Consider the following 20,401-nt stretch of genomic DNA (forward strand, 5'->3'; position numbering starts at 1 on the left):
GGATGATACGAAATTGGGATGGGAGAAAATATAGAAAAATGGGAGAAAAAGTGGATCAAAAAAAAAAACTGATGCGCGGTGGAAACGCTTGAAAAGGCAACATCACCAACACAGAGAGATGTTTACTGACAAGGTATTTCACCTTATAGAAGAAACCTCGCTCCTGACATAAACCAAGTCATGTAAATCTCCAGGGTCTAGTTGAGCTGCGTGGTGCGTTTGGCACAGTGGCTACAGTAGCTTCCCACCTAATGTGCCCATTTTTTGCCAAAGACTTTTTTGCCTAAAATATTATATTATATTTTCATTGGTTTCCTATTGTGATTCTGGGTGCGGTAGGATATAATGCATCTTCAGAAAACGTGGAATTCGCCGTTTCATTCGGTATATGACCGAATTCACTGTAACCCAGGACCAGGCTCCGCATCGTGGGACCAGGGGAGATCGGGGCCTTCTGCTCGGCTGCTCCCAGGCTGTGGAACGGTCTCCCTTGACCACCTGAGAGCTCCACAGTTTGTGGACGTCTTCAAACGAGGCCTAAAAACACTCCTCTTTAACGGAGCCTTTGGCCAATTCCACTTTGTCTTTGTTTTGTGTATTGGGAATTGCCCCTAGCTTTGCCTGTAGCACTCTGTGATTTCATTGTTAAATGTAAAGTGCACTACAAATCAAATGTATTATTACTAGGGATGTCCGATATTATCGGCCTACCGATATTATCGGCCGATATTGGCATTAAAATGTGATATCGGAAAATATCTGTATCGTTTTTTTTTACATTTCTATAACCTTTATTTACCCAGGCAAGCATGTAAGAACAAATTCTGATTTTATTTATTGTCAAAGTATGCATAATGTTGTGTTAATTCCACAACAAGAGATATGTAATGTTAATTACCTGAAATTATTCCGTTTTTGCGGGGGAAACCCTGCATATATCGGTATCGGTTGATATCGGTATCGGAAATTAAGAGTTGGACAATATCGGTATCGGTAAAAAAGCCAATATCGAGCATCCCTCTTATTACTATTATTATTAATTACGAGATTTGCTGAGAAAAAAAAAAGCATTTAAAATGTATATATTTATAAAATAGGCAGAGCTAAATAAAGTGCAGGCTAATTTCTTAAAGATGGGATCCTCGCTGAGCGACTCATTCAGCATGTCTGAGGGAACAACATGTCTGAGGGAACAACATGTCTGAGAGAACAACATGTCTGAGGGAACAACATGTCTGAGAGAACAACATGTCTGAGGGAACAACATGTCTGAGAGAACAACATGTCTGAGGGAACAACATGTCTGAGGGAACAACATGTCTGAGAGAACAACATGTCTGAGAGAACAACATGTCTGAGGGAACAACATGTCTGAGAGAACAACATGTCTGAGGGAACAACATGTCTGAGAGAACAACATGTCTGAACAACACGTCTGAGAGAACAACACGTCTGAGGGAACAACATGTCTGAGAGAACAACATGTCTGAGAGAACAACATGTCTGAGAGAACAACATGTCTGAGAGAACAACATGTCTGAGGGAACAACATGTCTGAGAGAACAACATGTCTGAGAGAACAACATGTCTGAGAGAACAACATGTCTGAGGGAACAACATGTCTGAGAGAACAACATGTCTGAGAGAACAACATGTCTGAGAGAACAACATGTCTGAGGGAACAACATGTCTGAGAGAACAACATGTCTGAGGGAACAACATGTCTGAGAGAACAACATGTCTGAGAGAACAACATGTCTGAGGGAACAACATGTCTGAGAGAACAACATGTCTGAGAGAACAACATGTCTGAGGGAACAACATGTCTGAGAGAACAACATGTCTGAGGGAACAACATGTCTGAGAGAACAACATGTCTGAGGGAACAACATGTCTGAGGGAACAACATGTCTGAGGGAACAACATGTCTGAGAGAACAACACGTCTGAGAGAACAACACGTCTGAGGGAACAACACGTCTGAGGGAACAACATGTCTGAGAGAACAACACGTCTGAGAGAACAACATGTCTGAGAGAACAACATGTCTGAGAGAACAACACGTCTGAGAGAACAACACGTCTGAGGGAACAACACGTCTGAGAGAACAACACGTCTGAGAGAACAACACGTCTGAGAGAACAACATGTCTGAGAGAACAACATGTCTGAGAGAACAACATGTCTGAGAGAACAACATGTCTGAGGGAACAACATGTCTGAGAGAACAACATGTCTGAGGGAACAACATGTCTGAACAACATGTCTGAGAGAACAACATGTCTGAGAGAACAACATGTCTGAGAGAACAACATGTCTGAGAGAACAACATGTCTGAGAGAACAACACGTCTGAGAGAACAACACGTCTGAGAGAACAACATGTCTGAGGGAACAACATGTCTGAGAGAACAACATGTCTGAGAGAACAACATGTCTGAGAGAACAACATGTCTGAACAACACGTCTGAGAGAACAACATGTCTGAGGGAACAACATGTCTGAGAGAACAACATGTCTGAGAGAACAACATGTCTGAGGGAACAACATGTCTGAGAGAACAACATGTCTGAGAGAACAACATGTCTGAGAGAACAACATGTCTGAGAGAACAACATGTCTGAACAACATGTCTGAGAGAACAACATGTCTGAGAGAACAACATGTCTGAGAGAACAACATGTCTGAGAGAACAACATGTCTGAACAACATGTCTGAGAGAACAACATGTCTGAGAGAACAACATGTCTGAGAGAACAACATGTCTGAGAGAACAACATGTCTGAGAGAACAACATGTCTGAACAACATGTCTGAGAGAACAACATGTCTGAGAGAACAACATGTCTGAGAGAACAACATGTCTGAGGGAACAACATGTCTGAGGGAACAACATGTCTGAGAGAACAACATGTCTGAGAGAACAACATGTCTGAGAGAACAACATGTCTGAGAGAACAACATGTCTGAGAGAACAACATGTCTGAGAGAACAACATGTCTGAGGGAACAACATGTCTGAGAGAACAACATGTCTGAGGGAACAACATGTCTGAGAGAACAACACGTCTGAGAGAACAACACGTCTGAGAGAACATGTCTGAGGGAACAACATGTCTGAGAGAACAACATGTCTGAGAGAACAACATGTCTGAGAGAACAACATGTCTGAGGGAACAACTTACTTCACTTTGAGCTTCTCGTTGTCACTCTCAGGCAGCACACGCGTGTAGGAGAATGGGAACCAGCCACGCCTGGAAGAGGGAAACAAAGGAATCCATAGGTATTGTAAACAATAAACTACCGTATATATATATATATATATAACCCCATGAGGGACACTGATCATCACCTCAGCTCCTGATAGGACTCATGCATGGTACATATAAATTACAATTATATATAGATACACTCACAGTATATATGACCAGTCTTGCAGTATATGTCTGGGAGGACAGTGTATAATATATATATATATAATACATTATATATGACCAGTCTTGCAGTATATGGGATATATATACAGTATATAAGACCAGTCTTGCAGTATATGGGATAAATATCCCTCATAAAATGGGAAATGGGAATTCCCTCATACACGCCTTCATCTCCTCCCGCCTGGACTACTGCAACTCCCTCCTCACTGGCATCACCTCCCGCTCCCTCCATAAACTGCAGATGGGCCCAAACCTCAGCCGCCCGCCTCCTCACTAACACCCGGTCCCGCGAACACATCACTCCTGTCCTCCACTCCCTCCACTGGCCCCCGAGATCAAGGAACGCATCAACTTCAAAACACTACTCCTCACCTTCAAAGCCCTCCATAGCCTGCCCCCCCCCCTACCTGACTGACCGGGCATTCTCACGTGCTGCACCCCGACTCTGGAACTCCCTCACTCTCCACCTTCAAATCCAGACTCAAAAACCTCCCTGTTCTCCCTGGCATTCAACCTTCCTTACCCATAACCACCCTCCTCCAACCCACCACCATTTTCCCCTGCCCTACGTTCTCTCCTCTCCTCCCCCCCCCCCCCCCACCCCCTTGGATTTCCCTTACTCTCCTCCCGACTGTCTCCCCTACTCACTCCCGTATTTGTTATCCGTTACTCGTGGTTTTATGTTCCCGTGTATTCTTATTGTTCTCCGTTTTCCTGTGGTTCTATGTTTCTTTTTTGCCTATTGTCAGCGACTTTGGGTCTTTGAAAAGCGCTATACAAAATAAATGAATTATTAGTATTATTATATACAGTATATACAGTATATATGACCAGTCTTGCAGTATATGGGATATACAGTATATACAGTATATATGACCAGTCTTGCAGTATATGGGATATATATATATACAGTATAAAACCAGTTGTGCAGTATAGGCCGCGCTGAGGGACGCTCACATCTTGTTCTTCTCGTTCTCTCCGTAGTGCCAGCCGTCGCGCGCCTCCGGCACCAGCAGGGTGATGATGTCGCCCTCGGAGAAGCTCAGCAGGGTGCCGTTGTCCCCGGCGGCGTGGGAGAAGATGGCCTGGACGCGGGCACGCCCGTTCTTCTCCAGCCCCGCCGCCATGGAGCTGGACCGGGGCAGGGTGCGGGTCTCTCCTGCGGAGGAGGGTACGGTCAGCGACAAGTGCACTGGTTCCCAAAACAGGGCCTGAGGACACCTTGTGTCTAAGTGTAAGTGTGTAATTATTTTATAATTTTTTTTAGTGCTGTCAATAGATTAAATCTTTTTTACTAATTAATCTCACAATTTTCTGTAATTAATCTAGATTAATCTAATTAAAAATCGAATTTTTCTACTTAAGACCGAAGCTTGTAACAGATATTTACTTGAGTAAAATCATGGAATTAATGTAAAATCAACACAAAGAAAGTATATTTAGTTTCAAAGACTATTTTAATAGCTTTCTTTGAATAGGCCTACAGTTTCTCTCCTGTGAAATACAAATGTTCAACAAAACCATCAACATTGACTCAGCTAGACCTCTCTCTTATATCCGCGGCGCTAAGATTGAAGATTTTTCACTCCATAGATTAATCTAGATTCATTTATTTTAATGCTTTAAATAATTTAAATTAATCTCCAAAGTTAAAGCATTAATTTTGACAGCCCTACTTTTAACATTTTCAGAAATTTTTTGAGATTCCCTGCTGGGGAACGAACCTGGGACGCTCACATGGGAGGCAGGTGCATTTACCTCAAGATCTCCAAGATACACTTTACTCATAGCCTCACCCTAACCCTAACCACACTGGTACCTTAAACTAACCCATACCCTAACTGTATATCTTAAACCATAACCGTTTAAATGTTAAAACAAACCGTCATCATAGTATTGCTGTGTTTGTATCAGGGTGGGTGGGTGGCTTGGTCTAGTGGTGAGAGATGTGTTTGTATCAGGGTGGGTGTCTTTAGTCTAGTGGTGAGAGCTGTGTTTGTATCAGGGTGGGTGTCTTAGTCTAGTGGTGAGAGCTGTGTTTGTATCAGGGTGGGTGTCTTAGTCTAGTGGTGAGAGCTGTGTTTGTATCAGGGTGGGTGTCTTAGTCTAGTAGTGAGAGCTGTGTTTGTATCAGGGTGGGTGTCTTAGTCTAGTAGTGAGAGCTGTGTTTGTATCAGGGTGGGTGTCTTAGTCTAGTGGTGAGAGCTGCGTTTGTATCAGGGTGGGTGTCTTAGTCTAGTGGTGAGAGCTGTGTTTGTATCAGGGTGGGTGTCTTAGTCTAGTGGTGAGAGCTGCGTTTGTATCAGGGTGGGTGTCTTAGTCTAGTGGTGAGAGCTGTGTTTGTATCAGGGTGGGAGGGTGTCTTAGTCTAGTGGTGAGAGCTGTGTTTGTATCAGGGTGGGTGTCTTAGTCTAGTGGTGAGAGCTGTGTTTGTATCAGGGTGGGTGTCTTCGTCTAGTGGTGAGAGCTGCGTTTGTATCAGGGTGGGTGTCTTAGTCTAGTGGTGAGAGCTGTGTTTGTATCAGGGTGGGAGGGTGTCTTAGTCTAGTGGTGAGAGCTGTGTTTGTATCAGGGTGGGTGTCTTAGTCTAGTGGTGAGAGCTGTGTTTGTATCAGGGTGGGTGGGTGTCTTAGTCTCGTGGTGAGAGCTGGGTTTGTATCAGGGTGGGTGTCTTAGTCTCGTGGTGAGAGCTGTGTTTGTATCAGGGTGGGTGTCTTAGTCTAGTGGTGAGAGCTGTGTTTGTATCAGGGTGGGTGTCTTAGTCTAGTGGTGAGAGCTGTGTTTGTATCAGGGTGGGTGTCTTAGTCTAGTGGTGAGAGCTGTGTTTGTATCAGGGTGGATGTCTTAGTCTAGTGGTGAGAGCTGTGTTTGTATCAGGGTGGGTGTCTTAGTCTCGTGGTGAGAGCTGTGTTTGTATCAGGGTGGGTGTCTGTCTTAGTCTAGTGGTGAGAGCTGTGTTTGTATCAGGGTGGGTGTCTTAGTCTAGTAGTGAGAGCTGTGTTTGTATCAGGGTGGGTGTCTTCGTCTAGTGGTGAGAGCTGCGTTTGTATCAGGGTGGGTGTCTTAGTCTAGTGGTGAGAGCTGTGTTTGTATCAGGGTGGGAGGGTGTCTTAGTCTAGTGGTGAGAGCTGTGTTTGTATCAGGGTGGGTGTCTTAGTCTAGTGGTGAGAGCTGTGTTTGTATCAGGGTGGGTGGGTGTCTTAGTCTCGTGGTGAGAGCTGGGTTTGTATCAGGGTGGGTGTCTTAGTCTCGTGGTGAGAGCTGTGTTTGTATCAGGGTGGGTGTCTTAGTCTAGTGGTGAGAGCTGTGTTTGTATCAGGGTGGGTGTCTTAGTCTAGTGGTGAGAGCTGTGTTTGTATCAGGGTGGGTGTCTTAGTCTAGTGGTGAGAGCTGTGTTTGTATCAGGGTGGATGTCTTAGTCTAGTGGTGAGAGCTGTGTTTGTATCAGGGTGGGTGTCTTAGTCTCGTGGTGAGAGCTGTGTTGTATCAGGGTGGGTGTCTGTCTTAGTCTAGTGGTGAGAGCTGTGTTTGTATCAGGGTGGGTGTCTTAGTCTAGTGGTGAGAGCTGTGTTTGTATCAGGGTGGGTGTCTTAGTCTAGTGGCGAGAGCTGTGTTTGTATCACGGTGGGTGGATGTCTTAGTCTAGTGGTGAAAGCTGTGTTTGTATCAGGGTGGGTGTCTTAGTCTAGTGGCGAGAGCTGTGTTTGTATCACGGTGGGTGGATGTCTTAGTCTAGTGGTGAAAGCTGTGTTTGTATCAGGGTGGGTGTCTTAGTCTAGTGGCGAGAGCTGTGTTTGCATCAGGGTGGGTGTCTTAGTCTAGTGGTGAGAGATGCGTTTGTATATTCAGTGGTTGGGTTGATTGGTCAAGTGGTGAGAGCTGTGTTGGTATCAGGGTGGGTGGGTGTCTTAGTCTAGTGGTGAGAGCTGTGTTTGTATCAGGGTGGGTGTCTTAGTCTAGGTGAGAGCTGTGTTTGTATCAGGGTGGGTGGGTTGATTGGTCAAGTGGTGAGAGCACTCACCCACGACCACAATCATTGTTGTTTCGACTCCCGGTTGCAATGTTTGTTTTGGACTTGTATTACTTACCATATACAAGATGTCAATATTACTTATGGCTATAACATAACGTACATTATTTCCTGTGGTCCATTAGTGCTTTATCTATGTTTTCTGATGAGACTGTGTTGCTGTGTGTGTGTGTGTGTGTGTGTGTGTGTGTGTGTGTGTGTGTGTGTGTGTGTGTGTGTGTGTGTGTGTGTGTGTGTGTGTGTGTGTGTGTGTGTATTGTGTGATGTCCCATGCAGGGGACACGCGGGTTTGATGCCGGGGGGCCGGGGCACACACACACTCCTCACCCACGGGGTTCTTGTTCTTGGCGGGGGCAGGCCTGCGGACCGGCAGGGTGTTGGAGTACACCTCGCTGACCTGCCTCTGGGGGTGCATCTGGGGCGGGGCGTGGGTCAGGGGGGAGGGGGGCCGGCCCTGGGACACCACGGACACCACCCCGCCCCCGGCCTCCGTCCAGTACTCCTCCCCGGCGTGGACGGCGCCCGTCGTCCCGTTGACCATGGACAGGCCCTCCGGTCCCATCAGCCTCTGGTGTTGATTGATTGATTGATTGATTGAAAACGTTATTTAACAGATTGCAGAATGGGTACAATACAGTACGGCTCAATACACACAATTGTTAAGGGGATGCAGACCAGAGAAAGACTTTCGTCTTGTTTACATCAGGGTCCCCCATTTCAATTCATAGTGACATTTATGACATACATATATACAGTACTGTTACATTTGTGACATACAAGATATGCAAATATACAGTACTGTTAAACAGATCCTAACAGTAAATATATATACATACGAGGAGGAGGGAACACATTAGGAGGGGGTGGGTGGGTGGGTGGGAGGGAGGGAGGGGGGTTCAGACATCTACGGGGGCCAGTTTCGAATGGCAGCCTCCCGTAGGTGGTGCTCTTTGAGGAGGGAGGACGGTGTGGAGGTTAAAGGAGCAAAATGTGAACAACGTTGTGTGATTAAGTGAGAAAAATGCCACCGGGCGATAATAAAATATTTATATATATTATTATTAGATGCAACTTTTGAACGTGGATATCGTTTATCGGGATCCCTGTGAGATGTCACCTACAGTAGGCAACAGCTATTCTTCCTGGGGTCCACATAGAACAAAACAAAAACACACATACTGTATACCTATATTTCCAAAGAGTTACGCACACACACACACACACACACACACACACACACACACACACACACACACACACACACACACACACACACACACACACACACACACACACACACACACACACACACACACACACACACACACACACACACACACACACACACACACAAGAATAATAATAAAATAATAGCTCAAGAATCAAACAATAATACCTACACCTGCATATAACCTATACAAGTCAGATTATAGCATGCACAATAATGCTGTATATACTATAGTATAATATATACTGTATATTATTTATTCTTACTATATATATATATCCACATATGTCTGTACATACCTCCAAATAATCCTTTTTACATATCTGTAATAACAGAAAAGAAAATAATTGAGACACTATAATACAGACAAAGACTGTAAAAGAAGACAAGAGCCAGACTATTCCTTAATTGTTTCGCCTCTGCGGTTTCCGTGCCCTCATGAGATACTCATAACTCCGTTGGCTAGGCTACTGTACACCTCAAAGAGTAGAAACTGTAAACAGCTCATTAGTAACAGTGTCGTTATTAAAGTCAGACTTGGGGGAAATGTTTGTTTGTTCTGCTCGTGCACAGAGAGCCGACGAGGGGTAGGCCGGCAGACGGTTTCGTTTTTATTTCTACTTCATTAGCTCTTTCATTGCGGCGGTGGAGTTTAGACAGAGAGACGCACACAGAGAGGATTCTCTGGAGCCGAAGAGAGGGATTTAAAAAGGATGAACGACGTGAGGTTTATCTCGTGACACCAAAATCGAAGTTCACGTCGGCAGCACCGCTGCTGCCTGAGGCACTGGAAAACAATAGTGCTTTCTCTTTTGTTTTGGCTCCACTCTATCGGCAGGTCGATAAAGATACCTCTCCCCCCTCCCCTCCTCTCCTCTCCCCCTCCTCTCTCCTCTCCTCCTCTCCCTCCTCCTATCCTCTCCTCTCCCCTCCTCCTATCCTCACCCCCTCCTCCTATCCTCTCCCCCTCATCTCCCTCTCCCCCTCCTCCTCTCCTCTGCCTCCTCTCCTCTCCCCCTCCCCTCTCCTCTCCTCTCCCTCCTCCTATCCTCTGCTCTCCTCTCCTCGCCTCTCCTCTCCTCTCCTCGCCTCTCCATCCTCCCCCATCCTCCCCTGCCCTTCTCTCCTCTCCTATCCTCTCCTCTCCTGTCCTCTCCTCTCCTCCCCTCTCCTCTCCTCTCCCTCTCCTCTCCCTCTCCTCTCCTCTCTCTCCTCTCCTCTCCCTCCCTCTCCTCTCCTCCTCCCTCTCACTTCCAAACAATAGTGCTTTTCCTTTTGTTTTGGCTCCTCTCCCCTGAGTGGCTGTCGGCAGGTCGATAAAGACACAGAGATATAGACGACGAGGAGGCTAAAGAAACAGAAACGTGAATGTATAAACAAAATGATCAATTAAAAGATAAATTGATTTGCAAAAGAAATCAAAACGATGCAACTTTTGAACGTGGATATCGTTTGTTGGGATTGGGATGAGATGTCACCTACAGTAGGCAACAGCTATTCTTCCTGGGGTCCACATAAACACACATATTTAACTATATATATCTTAGTTAACAAAATAAGAGTTGAGAGTTATGTTACTATATATATAGTATATATATATATATATATATATATATATATATATATATATATATATATATATATATATCCACATATGTCTGTACATACCTCCATATAATCCTTTTTACATATCTGTAATAACAGAAAAGAAATAATTGGGACACTATAATACAGACAAAGACTGTAAAAGAAGACAAGAGCCAGACTATTCCTTAATTGTTTCGCCTCTGAGGTTTCCGTTGCCCCTCATGATGAGATACTCATACTCCGTTGGCTAGGCTACTGTACACCTCAAAGAGTAGAAACTGTAAACAGCTCATTAGTAACAGTGTCATTATTAAAGTCAGACTTGGGAAATGTTTGTTTGTTCTGCTCGTGCACAGAGAGCCGACGAGGGGTAGGCCGGCAGACGGTTTCGTTTTTATTTCTACTTCATTAGCTCTTTCATTGCGGCGGTGGAGTTTAGACAGAGAGACGCACACAGAGAGGAATCCTCTGGAGCCGAAGAGAGGGATTAAAAAGGATGAAACGACGTGAGGTTTTATCTCGGTGACACCAAAAATCGAAGTTCACGTCGGCAGCACTGCTGCTGCCTGAGGCACTGGAAAACAATAGTGCTTTCTCTTTTGTTTTGGCTCCTCTCACCCTCCTCTCCCTCTCCTCTCCTCTCATCTCCCCCTCTCCTCTCCCTCCTTTCCTCTCCTCTCCCCTCTCCTCTCCTCTCCCCCTCCCCCTCCTCTCTCCTCTCCTCTCCTCTCCTCTCCTCTCCTCTCCTCTCCTCTCCTCTCTCTCCTCTCCTCTCCCTCTCCTCCCTCCCCTCCCTCCTTTCCTCTCCCCCTCATCTCACCTCCTCCCCACCTCCTCTCCCCCCCTCTCCTCCTCTCCCCCTCATCTCCCCTCCTCCCCACCTCCTCTCCCCCTCCTCTCCTCTCCTCTCCTCTCCCCTCCCTCTCCTCTCCCCTCTCCTCTCCTCTCCTCTCCCTCTCCTCTCCCTCCCTCCTCCTCCTCCCTCTCCTCTCTCTCCTCTCCTCTCTCCTCCTCTCCTCTCCTCTCCTCTCCTCTCTCTCCTCTCTCTCTCTCCTATCCTCTCCTCTCCCTCTCCTCTCCTCTCCTCTCCTCTCCCTCTCCTCTCCCCTCTCTCCCTCACTTCCAGACAATAGTGATTTTCCTTTAGTTTTGGCTCCTCTCCCTGAGTGGCTGTCGGCAGGTCGATAAAGACACAGAGATATAGACGACGAGGAGGCTAAAGAAACAGAAACGTGAATGTATAAACAAAATAATCAATTAAAAAGATAAAATTGATTTGCAAAGAAATCTAAACGAAACGCAACTCTCTAGAACTCTCTAAACAGAACTTTGTAGAAAGGTTATTTTAATATTAGTTAATTATATTGTTTACAGTGAATATAAAAAGATGAGAACAATTATAAACGGTGTAAACAATATAATTAACAAATGACAAAAAGAAAGACAGTTAATTATATTGTTTTCACCGTTTATCTTTTTGCTCCTATTTTTATATTCAGATCTAATTGTATTGCCTATATTGTATATTCATGTCTTTATACTTTAACCGAGTGGATTTATTGTGTTATTTATTGTGTAGTGTTATTGACCATATTTACTGTAACATATAATTTAGCTCATAGGGCACACAGACCCTCACCTGCACCTTTGATCACACTGCCTACTTGCTCAGATTTGAGTTAATTATATTGTTTACACTGCTTATTTTTTACTATTCTACTGTACTATACTTGAATTGCCTATATTTATGTCTACTATTACCCTGCCCATACCTGTACCTCCCCTTAACCCTTTCACTGCAACAATACAGACAGTTAACCCTTTCACTGCCACATAACAAAGGCTTAACCCTTTCACTACCACACTACAGACAGTTAACAGTCTGTAGTGTGGTAGTGAAAGGGTTAAGCCTTTGTTATGTGGCAGTGAAAGGGTTAACTGTCTGTATTGTTGCAGTGAAAGGGGTAATCTTCTGTAGTGTGGTAGTGAAAGGTTAACCGTCTGTAGTGTGGTAGTGAAAGGTTAACCTTCTGTAGTGTGGTAGTGAAAGGGGTAATCTTCTGTAGTGTGGTAGTGAAAGGGTAACCTTCTGTAGTGTGGTAGTGAAAGGTTAACCTTCTGTAGTGTGGTAGTGAAAGGTTAACCGTCTGTAGTATGGTAGTGAAAGGTTAACCTTCTGTAGTGTGGTAGTGAAAGGTTAACCGTCTGTAGTGTGGTAGTGAAAGGTTAACCGTCTGTAGTGTGGTAGTGAAAGGTTAACCTTCTGTAGTGTGGTAGTGAAAGGGTTAACCTTCTGTAGTGTGGTAGTGAAAGGTTAACCTTCTGTAGTGTGCTAGTGAAAGGGTTAACCTGCTGTAGTGTGGTAGTGAAAGGTTAACCTTCTGTAGTGTGGTAGTGAAAGGTTAAACTTCTGTAGTGTGGTAGTGAAAGGTTAACCTTCTGTAGTGTGGTAGTGAAAGGTTAACCTTCTGTAGTGTGGTAGTGAAAGGTTAACCTTCTGTAGTGTGGTAGTGAAAGGTTAACCTTCTGTAGTGTGGTAGTGAAAGGTTAACCTTCTGTAGTGTGGAAGTGAAAGGTTAACCTTCTGTAGTGTGGTAGTGAAAGGTTAACCTTCTGTAGTGTGGTAGTGAAAGGTTAACCTTCTGTAGTGTGGTAGTGAAAGGTTAACCTTCTGTAGTGTGGTAGTGAAAGGTTAACCTTCTGTAGTGTGGTAGTGAAAGGTTAACCTTCTGTAGTGTGGTAGTGAAAGGTTAACCTTCTGTAGTGTGGTAGTGAAAGGTTAAACTTCTGTAGTGTGGTAGTGAAAGGTTAACCTTCTGTAGTGTGGTAGTGAAAGGTTAACCTTCTGTAGTGTGGTAGTGAAAGGTTAACCTTCTGTAGTGTGGTAGTGAAAGGTTAACCTTCTGTAGTGTGGTAGTGAAAGGTTAACCTTCTGTAGTGTGGTAGTGAAAGGTTAACCTTCTGTAGTGTGGAAGTGAAAGGTTAACCTTCTGTAGTGTGGTAGTGAAAGGTTAACCTTCTGTAGTGTGGTAGTGAAAGGTTAACCTTCTGTAGTGTGGTAGTGAAAGGTTAACCTTCTGTAGTGTGGTAGTGAAAGGTTAACCTTCTGTAGTGTGGTAGTGAAAGGTTAACCTTATGTAGTGTGGTAGTGAAAGGTTAACCTTCTGTAGTGTGGTAGTGAAAGGGTTAACCTTCTGTAGTGTGGAAGTGAAAGGGTTAACCGTCTGTAGTGTGCTAGTGAAAGGTTAACCTTCTGTAGTGTGCTAGTGAAAGGTTAACCTTCTGTAGTGTGGTAGTGAAAGGTTAACCGTCTGTAGTGTGGTAGTGAAAGGGGTAACCTTCTGTAGTGTGCTAGTGAAAGGGTTAACCTTCTGTAGTGTGCTAGTGAAAGGGTTAACCTTCTGTAGTGTGGTAGTGAAAGGGTTAACCTTCTGTAGTGTGGTAGTAAAAGGTTAACCTTCTGTAGTGTGGTAGTGAAAGGGGTAACCTTCTGTAGTGTGGTAGTAAAAGGGTTAACCTTCTGTAGTGTGGTAGTAAAAGGTTAACCTTCTGTAGTGTGGTAGTGAAAGGGGTAACCGTCTGTAGTGTGGTAGTGAAAGGGTTAACCTTCTGTAGTGTGGTAGTGAAAGGTTAACCTTCTGTAGTGTGGTAGTGAAAGGTTAACCTTCTGTAGTGTGGTAGTGAAAGCGTTAACCTTCTGTAGTGTGGTAGTGAAAGGGTTAACCTTCTGTAGTGTGGTAGTGAAAGGTTAACCGTCTGTAGTGTGGTAGTGAAAGCGTTAACCTTCTGTAGTGTGGTAGTGAAAGCGTTAACCGTCTGTAGTGTGGTAGTGAAAGGTTAACCTTCTGTAGTGTGGTAGTGAAAGGTTAACCGTCTGTAGTGTGGTAGTGAAAGGTTAACCGTCTGTAGTGTGGTAGTGAAAGGTTAACCGTCTGTAGTGTGGTAGTGAAAGGTTAACCTTCTGTAGTGTGCTAGTGAAAGGGTTAACCGTCTGTAGTGTGGTAGTGAAAGGTTAACCGTCTGTAGTGTGGTAGTGAAAGGTTAACCGTCTGTAGTGTGGTAGTGAAAGGTTAACCGTCTGTAGTGTGGTAGTGAAAGGTTAACAGTCTGTAGTGTGGTAGTGAAAGGTTAACCTTCTGTAGTGTGCTAGTGAAAGGGTTAACCGTCTGTAGTGGTAGTGAAAGGTTAACCGTCTGTAGTGGTAGTGAAAGGTTAACCGTCTGTAGTGTGGTAGTGAAAGGGTTAACCTTCTGTAGTGTGGTAGTGAAAGGTTAACCGTCTGTAGTGTGGTAGTGAAAGGTTAACCTTCTGTAGTGTGGTAGTGAAAGGTTAACCTTCTGTAGTGTGGTAGTGAAAGGGTTAACCTTCTGTAGTGTGCTAGTGAAAGGTTAACCTTCTGTAGTGTGCTAGTGAAAGGGTTAACCGTCTGTAGTGGTAGTGAAAGGTTAACCGTCTGTAGTGGTAGTGAAAGGTTAACCGTCTGTAGTGTGGTAGTGAAAGGGTTAACCTTCTGTAGTGTGGTAGTGAAAGGTTAACCGTCTGTAGTGTGGTAGTGAAAGGTTAACCTTCTGTAGTGTGGTAGTGAAAGGTTAACCTTCTGTAGTGTGGTAGTGAAAGGTTAACCTTCTGTAGTGTGCTAGTGAAAGGTTAACCGTCTGTAGTGTGGTAGTGAAAGGTTAACCGTCTGTAGTGTGCTAGTGAAAGGTTAACCGTCTGTAGTGTGCTAGTGAAAGGTTAACCTTATGTAGTGTGCTAGTGAAAGGTTAACCGTCTGTAGTGTGGTAGTGAAAGGTTAACCGTCTGTAGTGTGGTAGTGAAAGGTTAACCGTCTGTAGTGTGGTAGTGAAAGGTTAACCGTCTGTAGTGTGGTAGTGAAAGGGTTAAGAAGCCCCCCCCCCCCCCCCCCCCAGGCCCCGGTACTCACCGTCTGGTGTCCCAGGGCCCCCCCTCCCATGAAGACGGCCAGCTCCGGGGGCACGGGCAGAGGCTGGGCCCCTGGGATGGGGTCGGAGATGACCAGGTTGGACTTGGAGCTGTGCAGGGGACTGGGGCTGGCCCCTCCCGCTGAGCCCATCTGCTGAGCCAGGAGCATGGCCCTCTCCGGCAGCTTGTTGGGGTCCGAGCAGGCCTGCTGCCACACCGGGATCTTCTGCGTCAACAGGTCCTTACCCTGGAGGGGGCAACCAGCGACCAGCGACAAGCAACCAGCAACCAGCAACCAGCAACCAGCAACCAGACACACAGAGACACAGACACACAGAATCTGGTCAGAACCGTCCCTGCTGCCAATGCAGGAGCTACAGTACACATAGCCCCTTTCGTGACTGTGGACTGTGGTAAACCATTGTTACTCCACGAGTGGTACTCACAGAGCGAGCCGTGTATTTCCGCCTGTAATGCCTGGACCAGGCAGCCAAATGCCTGGTGCGCATGCGCGGTGACACCAATGGCAGAAATACACGGCTCGCTCTGTGAGTACCACTCGTGGAGTAACAATGGTTTAAACTGTTTATTAGCAACTCCGAGCTTCCAGACCCCACTGTAAAGCTGTGTTAAACCCATATTGTACGCTGGGTATCTTTGAAATTCATATCTGATATATTTTTGACACACCCCCACGCCCGCGTTCACGCTTGGTTGGTATTTTCTAAAGTGGTCGCGTCCCGTGAGCAAGTGACTGCGGTCACAAAAGCCCCAGGCTTGCAAACCACAGTCACGAAAGGGGCTACAGTACACAGGTTAATGGAGACATACAGTATACTTCCCACACACGCCCCCATCCTGATTGATGTCTGGGTTCACTGTTAGTAGCAACAGTTTGTGTGTACACACGCACACACACCCACACCCACACACACACACCATCCTCCCCCGACCACCTCTCCAGCCAGGAAGCACACAACCAGCAGAAAATCAGGAGACCAATGAACTCCATTAACCCAGACATGCAACACACACACACACACACACACACACACACACACACACACACACACACACACACACACACACACACACACACACACACACACACACACACACACACACACACACACACACACACACACACACACACACACACACACACACACACACACACACACACACACACACACACACACACACACACACACTCACTCCTTTAAAAGAGTCCCTTTGCATCTCTGCTTTATAGGCAGAGCGGATGTTCTGTTGAACTAATGTCATATCTCAGCAGCAGGGAAATTAACAAGCTGAAAAACACGAAGAACAACTGAAAATAACATTGTTTCTTGTCATAAACAAAAAAAGAAAAAGAAAGAAACTCTTGTCCTGCCGACGGCTTTGGTTTGGTTTCGTCGTTGCCGCCCGTTATCAGAGTTGTATCGGAGCGATGAGGACGTGGCACTGCGGAGTGAACGCAGCAGGGATGATGGATGATAGCTCCAGAGCGGCAGCCCGTCCGCTCAATGTGTGATGTTTTCAAACTGATGGGAATCTATGAGCAGCCGAGGGAAACCTGACGTGGATCATGCATCTCTAGGCTGGTTCTACAAACCAAACAATAGTCCGTGGCACTGGATCATGCATCTCTAGTCTGGACTGATGGGAGCAGACGGCACCTACAATGTCAACAACGCTGGTATTTTCCATTAAAAGCCCCGAAGGGATTAAAGCCTATTGTAATTGGTGGTTTTATTATTATTATTTTAAATTACCGTTAAAAGGCTGGGTGTAAACAAGTGTAAGTCAATGCATTTCTCGTTGGGAGTGTAATGATGGCCAATTTACAGAATGTGCATATAATCACAGTGATGTGTTGAAAGGATTTTTCTCTACGTTTTTTTTTATGTTCCTATACCAATTTGAACCCAACTTGCAGCATAAAGAGTCATTCATTTATTTGAAATGTTTTCCATTTATTTTTCTCCCATCCCCCAATTTTGTCGTTATGTCAATTCCTTCCTGGTTGCATTGCCCTACTGTTGGTCTGGGGAGGGTGTGTAGACTATCACATGCCTCCTCCGATACATGTGGAGTCAGCCAGCCGCTTCTTCTCACCCGACAGCGAGGAGGGTTCACACTATTTCCCCCAGATCCACTCCCTGCTGAAAAGGGCGCACAGACCGACCAGTATGAGTCGGTATTTGCAACGACCAGGACTCATACCCCACCGGCTTCCCACCCGTGAACACTGCCAATTGTGTTCGTAGGGACGACTGACCACGCCGGAGGTACGGCTGACGGCTGGATTCGAACCCAGAGTCTCTGTGGTGGACAGTCATTAATTCCTTGTCCAACCAGCTGAATCTATTTTGAAAAACATGGCTGCTGCATTACTTTGTGTCATTCAGTGATGTTACAACGACACCGGAAGTTTGGAGTTCGAAAATGCCACGAGATGCAGCCATTTACATTTCCGCATGAATCGCCCATCGAGTTCATATTCTTTCCAGTTCACGAGTCATAGCATCGATATAAGTGATTTCTATAGGCCTCTCGCGGCTGCAGTACATTCATGAATATTTTAGCTTGGAATATTTTATCTCTTTGTCTTTTGAATAGAATGAGAACCGAAAGAAATGCTCTTAACATCACCTTACTGTGGTATCTTAACATCACCTTACTGTGGTATCTTAACATCACCTTACTGTGGTATCTTAACATCACCTTGCTGTGGTATCTTAACATCACCTTGCTGTGGTATCTTAACATCACCTTGTTGTGGTATCTTAACCCTCACCTTGCCGTGCGTGGTATCTTAACCCTCACCTTGCCGTGATATCTTAACCCTCACCTTGCCGTGCGTGGTATCTTAACCCTCTCCTTGCCGTGCGTGGTATCTTAACCCTCACCTTGCCGTGCGTGGTATCTTAACCCTCTCCTTGCCGTGCGTGGTATCTTAACCCTCACCCTCACCAGGACTCGAGCCACCCGAACAACTGCCTCTTTGAACTGCTGCCGTCAGGCAAGCGATACAGGAGTCTCAAGGCGAGCACAGAAAGACTCAGAAGTAGCTTCTATCCCCAGGCCATCAGGCTGCTAAACGAACAATGAATGAACACTACACAACAACAACCACCAAACACACATAGCACACACATCCACACGCACACACTCACTTTAAACAAACACACTGTAGCACCCACTACACACACTTTATAGCACACACCCACTTTAAACAAACACACTGTAGCACCCACTCCCCACACTTTATATTTATGGATGAAGGATTGCACTACAACTCGTACACCTTACTGTAAATTGTACCTAAAATTGTACCTCATCCCATTTCTGCTTTGCACTAGATAGTACTGTACACTAGTACACTGCATAGTTGTGTATTGTATATTATATGGTAACTCAGAACATTGTACATATGTCTATACCGAACAACTGTGACCTCATTTTCTTCTTCTAAATTCATGCTATATTATGTTATTATGTTATTTGATACTATCTTGTCTAGCACAGTCTCTGGAGCGTAACAGTAAGAAGCATTTTGTATGAAAGTATTCTGTACTTCTGTATGACAACTATTAAAGAACTTGAACTTGAACTCACCTTGCCGTGCGTGGTATCTTAACCCTCACCTTGCCGTGCGTGGTATCTTAACCCTCACCTTGCCGTGCGTGGTATCTTAACCCTCACCTTGCCGTGGTATCTTAACCCTCACCTTGCCGTGGTATCTTAACCCTCACCTTGCCGTGATATCTTAACCCTCACCTTGCCGTGCGTGGTATCTTAACCCTCACCTTGCCATGCGTGGTATCTTAACCCTCACCTTGCCGTGGTATCTTAACCCTCACCTTGCCGTGCGTGGTATCTTAACCCTCACCTTGCCGTGCGTGGTATCTTAACCCTCACCTTGCCGTGCGTGGTATCTTAACCCTCACCTTGCCGTGCGTGGTATCTTAACCCTCACCTTGCCGTGCGTGGTATCTTAACCCTCACCTTGCCGTGGTATCTTAACCCTCACCTTGCCGTGCGTGGTATCTTAACCCTCACCTTGCCGTGGTATCTTAACCCTCACCTTGCCGTGCGTGGTATCTTAACCCTCACCTTGCCGTGCGTGGTATCTTAACCCTCACCTTGCCGTGCGTGGTATCTTAACCCTCACCTTGCCGTGGTATCTTAACCCTCACCTTGCCGTGCGTGGTATCTTAACCCTCACCTTGCCATGATATCTTAACCCTCACCTTGCCGTGGTAGGCGCTGTTGTTCTTGGCCACGGCACACTGTCGGTCCACCAGGAAGCAGTACCGCCGACGCTCCTCTGACAGCGCCGTCTTGTAGCCCTCGGCGATGAAGGTGTCCAGCTCACTCTGCTTACTGCTGATGGTCTCCACAAACTGCAGGGACACACACACACACACACACACACACACACACACACACACACGCAAACACACACACACACAGTGAATGAATGAATGAATTAATGCATTTTTTTTATTTTACGGTCTTATTTACAGACAAATCAAAAACACCTGTGTGGACTTGCAAAAAAATTAAAAAAAAATTGAAAAAATCACAAATGTACATAATAAGGCAAGCTCACACACAAAATCCAAAATCAACAACCGAAAAAAAGGAATAGGCCGAAGCACATGCTTATTTTTGCCTATCCTTCCTACAAATTCTTAAAAACGAAATATATTTTAATATAAGAAAGAAAAACTTAAAAATATGCTGCAGTTAGGCTACGTCCACACTGCAGACAAATAGTGACCCAAATCTGATTTATTGTATCTATAGATGGATAGATAGACAGATGGAGGTGACGGGTGTCAGTCAGTGAGAGCTCTCCCTCCACGGAGCAGGTGAGACTCCAGCACAGAAGTGGCCAAGATGGATGGATAGATAGATAGATAGATAGCTGGATAGATGTAGTGATGCACCGATGTGAAAATTGTGGCCGATACCGATAACCGATATTAATATTGCTGTTCTGGCCGATACCGATATTTACCGATGTCGATATCTCTGTATAGAAAACACTTTTTTATGATAATCAAATAAAGAGCTATTTTCCAAAACGCATACTTTTTTTTTTACTTTTGTAACTTATTTTCAGAAATGACTGATATTTTTAAACTATTTAAGGCCAAAACATATATCGGCCCTATCTTGATATCGGACCG

General features: G+C 45.3%; 1 protein-coding gene across 2 annotated transcripts in view; it reads right to left on the minus strand.

The window, feature by feature from the left end:
* LOC311240072 (BAR/IMD domain-containing adapter protein 2-like) overlaps positions 1–19,589 on the minus strand; it is a 33,749-nt gene extending 14,160 nt beyond the window's left edge. For both annotated transcript variants that reach the window (XM_084328594.1, XM_084328595.1), the window contains exons 1-5: positions 19,457–19,589; positions 15,202–15,447; positions 7,790–8,030; positions 4,390–4,591; positions 3,181–3,249 (exon numbers count right to left, since the gene is read on the minus strand). In XM_084328594.1, coding sequence (XP_084184720.1) covers positions 3,181–3,249; positions 4,390–4,591; positions 7,790–8,030; positions 15,202–15,369 — 680 coding nt within the window. In that variant the 5' untranslated portion in view covers positions 15,370–15,447; positions 19,457–19,589. The remainder of the gene's footprint in view (positions 1–3,180; positions 3,250–4,389; positions 4,592–7,789; positions 8,031–15,201; positions 15,448–19,456) is intronic.
* Positions 19,590–20,401: the final 812 nt, after the last annotated feature.

The sequence above is a fragment of the Notolepis coatsorum genome (genome assembly GCF_963971535.1).
Source record: "Notolepis coatsorum genome assembly, chromosome: 14".
NCBI classification, from domain to species: Eukaryota; Metazoa; Chordata; class Actinopteri; order Aulopiformes; family Paralepididae; genus Notolepis; species Notolepis coatsorum.